General features: G+C 43.1%; 1 protein-coding gene across 1 annotated transcript in view; it reads left to right on the plus strand.

Moving 5' to 3' along the window:
• GRK3 (G protein-coupled receptor kinase 3) overlaps window positions 1-14,656 on the plus strand; it is a 61,650-nt gene that overhangs the window by 24,744 nt on the left and 22,250 nt on the right. Inside the window, exons 3-9 of the mRNA XM_064726577.1 lie at window positions 3,199-3,272; window positions 5,733-5,834; window positions 6,624-6,698; window positions 7,601-7,662; window positions 8,659-8,710; window positions 9,318-9,409; window positions 11,816-11,915. Of these exons, the coding sequence (XP_064582647.1) occupies window positions 3,199-3,272; window positions 5,733-5,834; window positions 6,624-6,698; window positions 7,601-7,662; window positions 8,659-8,710; window positions 9,318-9,409; window positions 11,816-11,915 (557 nt within the window). The remainder of the gene's footprint in view (window positions 1-3,198; window positions 3,273-5,732; window positions 5,835-6,623; window positions 6,699-7,600; window positions 7,663-8,658; window positions 8,711-9,317; window positions 9,410-11,815; window positions 11,916-14,656) is intronic.

The raw sequence follows: 14,656 nt of genomic DNA on the forward strand, positions 1-14,656 counted from the left end.
TTTTAACTCTGCTCTCTCACCTAGTCACTCCTGTTTGCTTTAATAAGATTTTTATTTACTCCTGTTAAAAGGTCACTTGAATCCGATGCTCATAAAATTCCAGTTCGAATTAGATAAGTCATTTTCTCCGAGTGTTTTATGGTGCAGCTCCTCGTTGTTGTCCTGGTTTATTTTATTTATTATTCCGTGCTCTCAGCTGCCTGACAGGCATGAGGAGGTGGTGGTGTGGCTGCAGGTGACCTTTAGACTGCTGGAGGAGGCAGAGGCCAGTGCTGGCCCCCGTGGCTGCTGCCCTGGGGGCACTTTGGCAGAGCCACAGACAGGAAAATGCCACAGAATAGAAAACGAGAATGTGGCTTTAATCCTGCTGAGTGAGGCCACATCCGGGCTGTGCTGTTCAGTTCTGGTCTCCACTGCTTAAGAAATGCAAGGAGCTCCTGGAGAGGGTCCAGTGGAGGCCACAAACGTGATGAGGGCTCTGGAGTGTGTGCTGGTCACCAGCAGCATTTTTGTTCTTTGATTGTGGGAAGGGCTGAATTCTGGAGACAAAAACCAGGGCTGGAGGGATGCTGTTGATAAGAGTCAGGATTTCATGCAAAATTCCTGTGTTCATGCTAGGAAAACACAATTATTTGGATTAAATACTGAAGTAAACATTCATGTTCTGTTTTAAAGAGATGGGTTAACCTGGTTCCCCTCCTTGTGCTGGGGACCTTGTCCAGCTGGGGATGAGCTCTGTGAGTACCTGGTTATGGCTGAGCTGCCTGACCTGATTCTGCTCTCCCCACCAGCCCATCCCTTCCTGCCTGTGAGCCTCTGCAAACCTCAGAGGTGGCCTTCATCCCTCCTTGAAAGACATTTTGCCTTGGTAATTAGAGTCAGAGCAATTCATGGCACTTGGCAAATTTGTCTTGGGATTGTAAATACAAAGCTGAAGGGGAAAATGGTTGTCCAGAGGCTGGAGCCCAGAGGAGCTGGGTGCTGCCTCACACTCTGTGTGTGTATTATTGATATCATCCATCACTTTGGTGTTGCCAGAAGAAGCTCTTAAAAAATATTTTTCCTTTCCCTTAACAACCAGTGATCTGGTTGTTGCAGAAATTATATAGTTATAGCAGAAGGAATCTTTAAAGCCAAAGCTGTCAGCATCTTTATTTCATAAATAATTGCCGGTTCTTTTTAGCTGTTACTTAACGCTATCATTTTATTAATTCCTGCTTTCTGTTCCTGGGCTTATTTTTCTGTGTGCTGTTAACTGTGCTTATTGTGCTCCTCGTCAGCTCCCCCTGAACTTCTTAAAACTCCTGTCACTTACTCAATGCTGCATCTGTCACTTCGTTGTGCCATTATGTGAGAGCTGCAGTTTCTGGCTGATCATTTTTCACTCAATCCAAGAGCAGCAGCAAAGGAGGAGATTTCCTTTGTGCTGCAGGGGAAGTGCAGGGTCTGTTGATAGAATGGGAGGTCGGAACAGAAACAATGCCAGTCTGGGGAATCATTAGGCTCTAATTGGATTTGTCTGAATTATGGAATCACTGAATGGTTTGGGTTGGAGGGACCTTAAAGATCATCCATGGGTAGGAGTACCTTTTACTATCCCAGGTTGCTCCAAGTCTTGTCCATCCTGGCCTTGGACATTTTCAGGGGTGGGACAGGCACAGCTTCTCTTGGCAACCTGTTCCAGGGTTTCAGCACCTTCGCAGGGAGTTTTTTTTCCATATATCTCATCTAAATTTCTATTTCAGTCTGAAGCCATTCCCCTTGTCCTGTCACTCCAGTTGTCCATCTTCCTCCTATCATAAACCCCGCAGATCCGTTAGACAGAACCTGTAACTTTTGATGCAAAATCCCTCCCCAGCTTCCCTGCAGCCCCTTCAGATCCTGGAATGTGCTGTGAATTCTTTCCCCAACCTTCTCTTCCCCAGGCTGAGCCCTCAGTCTGTATATTTTGGGTATATCTGGGTTTTTGCAGTGCAGTGCCAAGGGGCCTCAGGGAGGAGCAGCCCTGTGTCCTGTGGCTGCATAAGCCTCTGATTGTTCCCTGTGCCATGGGCTTGGGAACCTCTTCTTTCTCTGCCATAATTAAATTGAAAAAGTTTGGAAAATACTGAGCAGGGCTGGAATGTTTGGCGTGGCCCTGCTGGAAATGTGTGTTGGTATATTTTCACACTCCTCCCACAGTTGTCTTTGTGGTTTATTGTTGTGTTTTTTTGTTGTTTGTGGGTTTTTTTGGGCACCAGCCAGGAGCTGGGACAAGGCCAGGGATTTTTCTTTCACTGCATTCAGAGCTGTTTGTGCCACTCTTCAGTCTCTTAATTACCCAATCTTTGGTTCATTGTCCTAGAAAAGTTCAGTCCATTCAGCAGGATTCTGCTCCGTGCTGCCGCTGGTTCCGTCATGTGGGAAATAAGGAATTTGAATCAGCTCCCAAAATTTCACTTTTTGTCCTCAAAAAACCAAGTTGGCAAGGAGAAGTAGAGGTGCAGGGTCTGGCTGAGGAAATGGGGGACTTTGGGTGGGTTTGGCACTGATGGGGACATTTGTGCCACAGATTGCTGTGTGAAATTCCAGGGTAGCAGGTGCCAGCTCAGAGGCAGGGAAAGACAGAGCTTCCATGGGATGAGGCTTGTGACAGTGCATTAAAATGCTCCTAATGGAAGATTCTCATCTGCAGCCTGCTGGGGTCATGCTCTAAATTACTTGCAAAGGAACTGTAAAGACCCTGATGTAATTTATTGAGCAATAAAACCCATTAGAGGTAACATGAACCGGTAATTCTGAAATGGGAGTGCAGAAGAGGTTGTGCTTCAGCAGTGAAATGTAGGTAAATCTCTTACAAAAAAAGAACCCCAAAACGTGAATAGTGTCTAGTTTTTGCTGTGGAAAAAAAAAAAAAAAAGAGAAGAAAATGTGGTCTGTGAAGAGGAACAAGATATTTTTGTGCATTATGGAAATGCCTGATCAAATCCTCAGCAGGTGGAAGCAGTAATGGGCTTAATACACCTGTGGGAGGTGAGGCAGGCTTGGGATCCTTTTGTGCTGGAAATGAAGAGCTGGAATCACAATCCTAAACCTTGGCAATTGGGGATGCTCACACAGGTTTATACAGCCCATGGTGGAACTCAGGTGGTTTCATGAGCCTTTTTACAAGTGTAATGAGACATGTTTTTCTGATTTTTTTTCTGTTTTTCTTTCCAGGATTTTTGCTCTTTAAAGACTATTGCATGAATGAGATTGATGAAGCTGTCCCTCAGCTGAAGTTCTATGAGGAGGTAAGTGCTGGTGGTGATGGAGCTTTGGGGCTGCCCTGCTCCATCAGGGAATGCTGAGAGGGAAGGAGAGGGACATTGAACAAGTGTGGGCTGGTAGAAAAGGATCTGGGATGAATTTTGTGGTGTTGGGGTGACACTGAAACCCTTCAGCTCCTTCCCAGCAGTTTTTCACCTGTGGAAAAGGCAGCAGAGGGGGATTGTGGAGGGATGAGGGGTGGGAGCTGCTCAGATGGTTCAGGAGCTGCTGTGGCAGAGGGGACACAAGAGGTGGCTTCAGATGGATGAGTTGTGTCCCTTGTCAGGAGTTTCACAGTGCCTGTCAGCTCCTTCACTGGGTAAGGCACATCCCAAAGGATCAATAATTCCAAGGAATGCCCTGGCTCTCCCCAGCTTCTGCTGCTGCAGGGTCTGAGCTCCATGGCTCCATTCATTCATTCCTTCCTTCCCTGTTACATTTGTGACCCTGAATAAAGCCCCAGTGAATCCTGTCCCAGGTGCTGATTTCAGGGCAGACCTGCCCATGCCTGATGCTCAGGGTTAATTAGAGCTGGGATAGCCTTGGCTGCTTCACTCATGAGCTGAGAATTTAACTTTTTTCCTTGCTATCAGCACCAATAGCTGGTATCAATTTGGAGATCAGTCCTCAGCAAGGCTCCATTCCCTCAGTCAGATCAGATACCTGCTGTCAATAAAGAATCTTTTTCTATCATTTCCATCTCTTTATACACTGAAGATATCACTGTCATAAGTAATCCAAAAAGGCCTGTTGTACCAGATTATTTAGCAAGATATTTTTGGCTGCCTCTTTATCTCTGAAACAATTCAAAATTGTATTTTTAGGTTATTAGCAAAATGTTGCCTCAAAAGAATTTCAGTGCTTTGTCATGTACTTCTGGAAAAATCCCATTAAAGATATTTAAAGAGAGGTTCATTGTGTTTTCCTCTGTGACATACCGGATCCAGGAGCTTTTCCTTTTTTTTTATATATTTGATTTACTTGCTGCATTTATTACACATAGAATAATCTGAGTACATTGCTACATTAAAAATTGCTTGATGTAGAAGAGCTCTGTACTCCAGGGATTTCATATCACTGCAGCTGGAGTCACGATCAGGCATTTAACAGGATGAGTGATTCATCCCGATCGGTTTCAGGAGGAAAAGAAAAGAAATTAAAAAGAAAAAGAGGGGAAAATTGGGAAAAAAAAAAGGGAAAAAAAAGAGCTTCTAAATACTTGCAAACAAATGCATTCTGATCCCAGTTTTTGAGGAGATCCTTTTGATCTCTGGGGGGCTCTGCTGAAAGCCCTGAACACTGACTGAGGAGTTGGGTCCTTTAACAACCAAACATTGAGGGATAGGAGGTTGTGCTCAAATAAGACAATCAGATATCCATCAGCCTTCCTCCTGTACTGCTAATTATTTTGTGTCATTGCATTAATTAAAAGTGTTTCTTGGGCAAAGACATTTTGAGTCATTTTAATTATAAATTGGTATCAAGGGGGAAGCAGCACAGATGGCAGATCGGGGTGGGACTGCTGCCTTATCATGTCAGCAAACACCAGCAGTACAGCTAGAAAGATACTGACTTTAATTAATGTTCCACCTCCAGAGGTAGGTTGGTTCCAGTTTGTCTCTTGATAATTGGATTTGATGATCTTGGAGGTGTTTTCCCAAGCTAAGCAGTGCTGGGGTTGTGTGGCACAGAGCAGATCTGCTCACTGCCAGGGATCTGGATCCCAGGGTTTCTCCTGGAAGGTCCAGAAAGCCAGTGCTGACTCTTTCCCCTTGCATCTTTTTTTACATTTTGTCATTTCTGGAAGAGCTCTTTCCCTAAATATGCTCCAGAGGACCCTTGGACTGGGTGAACTTTCTGTTCTGGAACTGGTTGTCAGGTTTTGTTCTGTAAATGAACTGTCTGGGATTGCTGCTGTTTCACCTGGAACACACTGATCTCCTACAGCACACCTGAGGAAACTTGATGTCTTTTGTAAAACTGTATTTTAGCCACTTTTAGGGTTCAGATCCACAGTGTGGCTGAACTATGTGAACATTTTGAAATGTGCTTTATATTCTTTCTTGGACATCTGTGCCAAATGTGCTGTGATCAGGGAATTTTTGGGTTGGAAGAGCCCTCTCAGCCCATTGAATCCCACTGTTCACTCAGCACTGCCAAGGCCACCACTGAGCGTGTCCCCAAGTGCCACATCCAGTTAAATCCCTGCAGAAATGGGGATTCCACCAATGGAATGGGACTCCACAATTGGAAAATCTCAATATTAAAGGGAAATCCCAGCTGTAACCGTGCTGTCGCAGGCGATTTTTCATCAATAAAGAAAACAATAAAATAAAACTTCAGCCCAAGCCAAAAATAAAATTTCAGACCAAGCCAAAACTCTTTGTTTTGACCCAAAGAGTGAGAAATCCCAAGGAGATGTGTGGTGTGTGCTTGTGCTGCAGATCAAGGAGTACGAGAAGCTGGACTCGGAGGAGGAGCGGCTGTCGCGGAGCCGGCAGATCTACGACACCTACATCATGAAGGAGCTGCTCTCCTGTTCCCACGTGGGTATCCTGCCCTTTCCCCCCCTCCTGGCAGCAGGAATTCCCCTTGGAAATCCAGCATCTGGGTTTGGCCAAATTCAGAATGATGCTTTTTTTATTTTTATTTTTTTAATTGAGTTGTAAAAGTTGAGGCGTGCTGCGATTTTCGTTAAACTTAGCGGCACGCAAAGGAAGTGTCAGGAAACTTTCCTGGTTTATGTTTCTTTAGACTAAATGTCTGTGTCCAAAGGATGAAATAAATGCAGGGTGTGTGTATGGAGATGTGGCTAAAGTCACTGAAAAGACACATTTCCTCTAGCTGAAGTTTGGGCCCGTTCATCCGTTCTTAACAGTTTCATGTGCTCTCATTTGAAAGAAGGATTTGCAGGTGTTGTATCCTGGTGGTGTCATGCTTTGGGTGGAGGGTTTAAGCTTTTATTTTTTTTTATTTCCCCCAAAATGCATTATTTTATTAGTAAAAAGTTCATGAGTGCTTCTGGCTCTGGAGCTGTGCCTGTAAATGGGATTTTTCATGGATTTGTTAAAGGAGGATCATCACCCCCTTTGATTTTTACCTTCCTCCTCCTCCTCATCTTGGCCTCTCCTGCTTTTCTGCTTCAGAATAATCCTGTTACTGGATCATTCTGCACATTTCACACAATATTCAGTGTAATATACCTGTGGGAGGCCCTATTGATTCCCCTTGGGGTTGGTGTTTCTCTGTGGGGAAAAGAACAACAGTGCTCTGACCTGAAATGAAACTCCTGACAGTTCCAACTGTTTGAAATCTTCCTTTTTCTTTTCCAAAAGCCTTTCTCAAAACAAGCTGTAGATCATGTACAAACACATTTAGCCAAGAAACAAGTGCCAGCCAGCCTTTTCCAGGTGAGCTTTCACAGTCTGAACATTCAGCTTCTCTGACAGAAAGTGACTTTTTAAATACTCTTTAAAGAGACTGAATAAATGGGACTGGTACATATTCTGTGCTGTAAGTGGGATTGAAATGCTTTTCCAAGTCAAAATCACAATTTACTCTTGTTATCTATAATATTTTCAAGCACATTTAGAAAAGCAAACTATACCTTGGTGTGTGAACAGAAGAATTTTTATAGTTGTGTAATTTTAAGCCATTAAATGATTTAGAGTAAATCACTTTCCATCAGGAAGATGCTCATCCTGTCAGGTTGAACTGAGCTGCAACAGTGGAGAAATAGTCTTAATCCATCATGGGGGTGTTTGTAAGCTTAAGCGTCTTTTATCTAAATCTGATGGATTTTTATGTGCTGAAAAATGTGAAGGTTGCCCCTTGCCTGATGTCTGCAGTGCTCCTGAGCTGTTCTGGCTGTTGAAATTGGTGATTGCAGTGCTGGGGGATGTCTCAGCTCTACCTGGGGGGAGGTTGGGCCCTGACACACCCAGGGGAGGGATTTCCCTGGAAAAAGCCACCTGGGATTCCAAGGTGCTGATCTCTCAGCCAGGACAGGGAGGAGAGAAACACCACAGGGATGAGGGAGCAGCTCTGGGAAGTTTGGATTCCACAGGGGTGACAATTTGTTGGTTAAATACATTTGAAAGAAGAATTTTTTGCCCCCACACCCCTTAAGGTTTTCTAGCTGATTTTGTGTTTGACTTCAGGGCACCTGCTCAGATTCCTAAAGCCAAATAAAGCTAAAATGCTTTGTTGAGGCTTCTTTAGGACAATCCAGGAGCTGTGTGTTGGATGGGATTGAAAAAAGCCATTTATTTTCTGCTTAAATACTAATTGTGTTTCCTCACCCTTTTTTTAGCCATATATAGAAGAAATTTGTGATAGTCTCCGAGGAAAAATATTTCAAAAATTTATGGAAAGGTATGAACATGGGATATTACCTAAATTATCTGCCTGCTGTAGTGGGAAGCCAGGTCCTTTCAGTACTGCTGTAAATAAGGCTAAAAATGTGTATTAATGCATGATTAACCAAATTTACCCAGCTTTGTGGGATATCCTGATCAGAGTCAGGATGTGTGAGTGGAACAGCTGGAAAGCTCAGGGATTTCTCAGTCAGGGCACACAGAGGTTGGAGTTTGGGCTGAGAAAAGGCAGAATTGGGGTTTTGGGGATATTCTGTGTAATGAAGAATTGAAGGCACAAGTTTGGCTCAGCAGAGCAGCCCCTTCCTGCTCCTGTGTCTGGCTCAGCAAAGCTCAGCTGCCACCAGCAACCCCCAAATCCATTTTCTAAACTGGTTTGGTGCCATTCTGTGACAATTATAAAAATGCCTCCATAAAGCTGTTATTTTCTTACTTTGAAAATAAATACTTAATTATTCATGTAGGAATAAGCAACTATTTTATTATATTTTTTGCCAAAGCCTGTGGTATTGCTGATGTCTTCCCTATTTTAAGATAAAATGAGTTTTAAAATGTTCCTTGGAGTATAGAGAGGTTCATTAACATAAATCGAGCTGCCTGTGTTGTTTTCTTTTTTTTATAATTATCTTCCTCTTGATGTAATTTAAATGTTTGTTAGTTCCAAACATAGTTGTTTAAAAATTGAAAACCATCTTTGAATGATTGAAAACCATGCAAGAGAGCTGTGGGGACACAGTGAGCACTTGCAGGGACAAGGTTATCTGCTCTCTTTCTCTCCCAAGGATGTAGAACATGGAGTGTGCTCTGCCTAGGAATTGTTTTTCTTGGTGGGGGTAAGATTACAGTTGGTGAAAGGAAGGCTGTCATTTATTAAATACCACCCCACGCCCTAGCTCAGACTAGATTTTAAATATCAGAGTCTTGACATTTCCTGTAATACTCTACACAATAGTCTCAGACAACTTTTAAACTTTTCTTTTTTTTTCTTTTGCAGTGACAAGTTTACTAGATTTTGTCAATGGAAAAATGTAGAGCTAAATATTCATGTAAGTACTCACAAGTATATTTATCTTGTCAGAGGCTGATACAGGAAAGAGAATGTTCAGTTTTGAATCCTGCTCTGCAAAGGCCTCATTAAGGAGGGTGGTGGATGTCACTGCTCTGCTATTCTTAGGCACAGCCCTGATGATTCCTGTCTGGACGTCCCCTCTGCCTTCCTCAGCTAATGGAATTTTGATTTTTTTAATGGCTGAAAGAGGTGAAGTGCCAGAATTTCTGCTCTTTACCACCTCCAGTCCCTGTCCACCTCCCTTTCCCACTCCAGTCTGTGATCCCAGCACCCTTCCCTTGGCCTCAGCTTTTGTCCCTCTGCACTTCTGTGTGACAACTTGGGCTGCAAAAATAGCCCTGAGTGAGGCTGGCAGATTTTGGGAACAGCAGCCTCATTCCCCTTGGTGCTACTTCACACTGTAGTGCTTCCAAGTACATGGAAATATCAACAATAAGGGGCTCCTTTTCCAACACAGTGAATGCTGTTGAATTACAGTTGAGGATCTCAACACATTCATGGATCATTTAGATGTTTTCACAGTAAGGTTTTTTAATGCTGGAAAAATTAAGGGTTTGTTTTGTTGTTTCTGTTTCCACTTGCAGCTGACCATGAATGATTTTAGTGTACATAGAATAATAGGAAGAGGGGGATTTGGTGAAGTGTATGGCTGCAGAAAAGCAGACACTGGAAAAATGTGAGTATCACACACACTGTGGCAGAGGTGATTGTAAACTCTGGACTAGTGAGGAAATCCTTCCAATCATTTCTTAGGAAATCACTGGGAAGCAGCATCACATTGCTGTAAAGTTCTTTGTGATCTTTTAATCCCCAGAATTCTGGTTCCTGGTTTACTGCAGGCTCAGTGGATCCTGTTCAGCTCCTGGGCACATGGGAATGTCCTGTCAAAACCAGTGGAAGATGCAGATGTGTTCTCAATATTTTGAACATTTCTTTATTTACACCTCAGCCTTTCATCTTGCTTTCCTTCTACAATTTTAGTCCACATCCTTAAACATTTCCCTTCCAAGTGAGCAGGGCATGTGTCTGACTCCTCTTGCATTTATGTGTGCCTGACATCCTTGATAATAATAAACTTCTGACTCTTTACAAGTGGAAGACATCTTAATGTTGCTATTATTACATTCAGTATTTCTGCAGTGACTTCAAGTATTTATATTAATACTCTTACTAACAACGCTGGCTTTATTCTTGCTTTGGTACTTTTTGTCCATGTGCAGTTCATTCAGTTGTCCATGTACAAAAATAAACATTTTATTTAGCTTGGGGCACGCTCAGCAGGCAGTTCTCAGAGTCCCAGCCACCCCCATGTCTGAGTGTCTGAGCTGGGCTCTGGCAGGAGGTGGATAAACCCTTGGGAAGTGAGAAGGGCAGGAAAAGTGAAGCAAAGGACAGGTTTTATTAGATATAAATAGAGCAAAGGGAAGCAAAATGTGGGAAAACCAACCTTCTTTTTCATATTTGAAGCAAAAAATTAAGATGAGGTTCAGCTTCTGGGTAGAGGTTTGGGTTAGCTCTTTCTTGATCCAAACCTGTGTGCCCATCCCTTGTCACAGACATCTTTTATGGAAAATCCTTTCCTTAGGATTTTTCTTCCTGAGAAGCTGAGAGGCCTCAGGAACAGAATGTAAACAATGGTTGTCTGCTGCTGTGGAATGCAACAGGTGCATCTGTGATTGGTCTCATAGAGTTGTTTCTAATTAATGGCCAGTCACAGTCAGCTGGCTTGGACAGAGAGTCCGAGCCACAAACCTTTGTTATAATTCTTCCTTTTTCTATTCTTATCCAGCCTTCTGATGAAATCCTTTCTTCTATTCTTTTAGTATAGTTTTAATATAATATATATCATAAAATAATAAATCAAGCCTTCTGAACCATGGAGTCAGATCCTCATCTCTTCCCTCATCCTCAGACCCCTGTGAACACGGTCACAATCCCTAACCCAGCTCCCATCCCCTCCAGGCTGCCTCTGCTGCACTTAGAGCTGCAGACTTGATTTGGGACAGAATCCCAGAGCAGCTGTGGCTGCCCCATCCCTGGGAGTGCCCAAAGCCAGGTTGGATGGGGTTTGGAGCAGCCTGGGATGGTGGAAGCTGTCCCTGCCCGTGGATTTAAGGTCTCTTCCCACCCAGACCATTCTGTGCTTTCCATCAGCCTTGAACACCCCCAGTGCCTCTCTCTGGTCAGGGCAGGGTCAGGGGTTATTTTTACTCACCCTTCACAGACTCCTCAGCAGGAACACATGAATATATTCCCAGTCTGCAAACTTAAAATTCACCCTCACTCCCCCACTCCCAGCACATTGATGTCAGGAATGACGTGGCTGTTTTTGGGAGCTGGAGCTCCCAAAAGCTGAAGCCCTGGGGCTGGATGGGGATGGGCATTGAAACACTGCTGTAATGTGGTAATTTCCTAAAAATCCATGAGTGCCCATGTCTAGGAGTCTTCTGTGGAGGAGCACACATGTCTTTCTCACTGATATCTATTAATGAACTCACCAACAGCTTGGAAAAATACCCAGCCTGGATCATATCCTCCTGTGGTTGGTGGTTGTTAGGGTAACATCCTTTGTGAGCAAAATTTTATTAATTTGTGTAGCACAGATGGTAGAAGACTAAAAAAGCTTTCTTGTGTGTATCTGACTTTTTCTGAGTAGAAAGAAAATTAAGGAGAAAAAAAATATATAAAACTCAGCGTGTGTTCAAGATATTGCTTTCCTGATAGAGTTGAAAACTGTTGGAATTAAATGGTACCATAACAGAGTTTCTGTTATTTAATTCCTAAGGCAGATCCTTGCTTGTAGGTATGAGAAAATGAATATATGTTGTGTAATTCCTATTTCACTGAAGTGGTTTGGACATGGAGTTATTTGTTAAAGCACATTTCTCTGTCAGGAGGCTTCTGCTGGAAATGTGTTAATTCTGGGAGAATTTGGAGGTTTTTAGTTTTAGTGAAATTATGTTTTTTTTAGTCCTGTCTTGCTTACAGGATCCTGTAAATGTGCATGGCCTGGCTGCCAGTGAATAGTCCTGACAGAAGAAATTTTTGCTGCTTTTTCTGAATGTTTATTTTTTTTTTTCAGGTATGCAATGAAATGTTTAGATAAGAAGAGAATCAAGATGAAGCAAGGAGAAACATTAGCCTTAAATGAAAGAATTATGCTGTCTCTTGTCAGTACAGGAGTAAGTATCACTATGTTATTCCTTCTTCCTTCCATATAATGTAAAAGCTGTTACATATAATGCATATTCCATCAATTCCCTTGTGTGACATGCAAAAATTAACCCCCACTGGAGCCTCCCCCTGATTCTTGCAGTGTGTCTGAAATGAGAAGGGAAAACCAAACGTGCTTGATCAGTTTGGGTCCTACAGAATGAGCATCTTTGCTGCAGAGGCTTGAGGGGGTGCCCATTTCTGAGGTAATTCATCCTCCCACTTTCCTGACGTTTTAAATATCCTTTTAAAAGTATTTTTCTTTGAAACTTTTCCAAAACACGATTCTGTCTTGTAAAAAAGATTAGGTTTTTTTGTGTAGTTTGGTGGGATCTAAAGTGCTCCTGCAGACAAAACTCCAGTTCATCTTCCCTTTCCTGTTACTCTGATATCCAATTTTTTTTTTGTTTTCTGTGTACTGTAGCTGAGTCAAGGTGTATTCCAGGCCATCTGTTCTAGTTATAAATTGGATTAAAATGAGATAAATTAAAATTTAAAGTTGGAACCATCCCTGGTGTGTGCAAAAAGCCATCACCTGCCTGGGGTTTGTTCCCTGGGGTCACTGGCTGGTGGCTGAGCTGTGTTGGGCTCAGAGGATCCAGGCAGGATGGGAGGTGGCTCTGCCCTCCCTGCAGTGACACCGTGGTTGCCATGGCTACAGGTGATGCTGGCAGGAAGGTTCACTTCCCTCACCTTGTGCTGCATGAATTAAACACTTGAGTGTGGGGGCACAGCCCCTGTGCCCACAGATATGGGAGGTGTGACCGTGTTCACAGGGGTCTGAGGATGAGGGAAGAGATGAGAATGTTGACTCCATGTTTCAGAAGGCTTGATTTATTATAATATTATAATATTATAATATCATATTATATTTTTATAATTAATTATTATTAATATTATAATATTATAATAACATATAAGTATATATAATATTATAACATTAATACTATAATATTATAATGTTATTTCTATATATTTCTATATTATTTTTATATATTTAAAATATTATTTCTTAATATTATATAATTTATTATGTATCATAATATTATATATTATGATATGTATTATATTAAAACTATACTAAAAGAATAGAAGAAAGGATTTCATCAGAAGGCTAGCTAAGAATAGAAGAAGAACGAATGATAACAAAGGTTTGTGTCTCAGACTTTCTGTCCGAGTCAGCTGACTGTGATTGGCCATTAATTAGAAACAACCAACATGAGGCCAATCACAGATGCACCTGTTGCATTCCACAGCAGCAGATAACCATTGTTTACATTTTGTTCCTGCGGCCTCTCAGCTTCTCAGGAGGAAAAATCCTAAGGAAAGGATTTTTCATAGAAGATGTGTCTGTGACAGGAGTGATGAGGATGAGGAGGAATTGTGTGTGGTTTTGTACCAGAGCTGTGCAAAGAGCAGCATTCCCTGCATGGCACAGAGCAAACTTTGTTGTGTGGCACCAGGGCTGTGCCCAGGGCATCTTCTCTGTGGGACACACTTTGGAGATGCTCAAATCCAAGCATTGTCCCCACTCTGCCATGGCCACCACTAAGCCAAGGAGAGCTTCCAGTGCCTAAAGGGGCTCCAGGAGAGCTAGAAGGGGACAAGGGAGATTGGCTTCCCAATGCCAGGGTTAGACGGGATATTAGGAAGGAATTATTCCCAGTGAGATGGAATTATTCCCAGGGTGCCCCATCCCTGGAAGTGTCCAAGGTTAGACAGGGCTTGGAGCACCCTGGGACAGTGGAAAGTGTCCCTGCCTTGCAGGAGTGGAACTGGATGAACTTGAAGGTCCCTTCCAACCCAAACCATTCTGGGATCTGGGATTCATCCCTTTTTAATCAAGTTACCTGTTTTCACCAGAGATAAGTTGTGATTTGTCCATGTGTGTCAGGATTCCTGAAAACCAGTGGGGAGTGGGTCGGTACTAGGGACTAGACAAGAAATCCAGGCAAATGAGTAATAATTATCCCATTTACTTGAAGTTTTGATTCTGTGGCTCCAGCACTGGATGTGAATTTGCATGTCTAGAGCTTCCAAGAGAAAATAGATGAGAAGCTGCTGGTGGAGGCAGTTTTCTCACAGGCCAGCACACAATGAGGCTTTAAGCAGGGGCAGCAGCAGGAGGAAACATTTGTTTCTTTTGTTAAGGATTATCAGCTCATTACAGTGACATTTCTTTCAGACTCTCAGAAATCTGAAGGACTTTGAAGAGAGGTTTTGTACAAAGTGCTGCTCATTCAGGTCAGGTACAGGAGAGGCTTGGAATATGCAGGATGAGGGAGGTTTGAAGGTGGTGGAATAAGAGAATTCCTTCAGTCCCTGAACAGAAGCTGGGAGGCTGCAGTGGCTCATGCTGTGCCCAGGGACAGCTCTGCACTGCCCAGAGCAGAGTGGAGCTGGGAAATCCATCACAGCACAATTAGTCATTTAACTGGGAGTCCAGATGTCTCTGCAGAATGCACAATAACAGCTGTGCAGATGACACAGCTGGTTGTGTAATCAGCTCTGTTCATCCACCTCAAGCTCTGGCATTCCCCCCAGCACTCCTGGAGCAGAGAGCTCCCATGGCTGTGTGGTGAGAGCAGCTTTCCATTTCCAGTGGGTTCAGGAGTACAACAGGCACCTCTGCAGAGCATCTGGAGCCTCTTGGATGGCCCTGGTGGCACCAAGCTGGGCTCTGCAGGGCTCAGTGTCCCTTGGTGCCATT

Source organism: Zonotrichia leucophrys, chromosome 15 (assembly GCF_028769735.1).
Source record: "Zonotrichia leucophrys gambelii isolate GWCS_2022_RI chromosome 15, RI_Zleu_2.0, whole genome shotgun sequence".
Lineage (NCBI taxonomy): Eukaryota > Metazoa > Chordata > Aves > Passeriformes > Passerellidae > Zonotrichia > Zonotrichia leucophrys.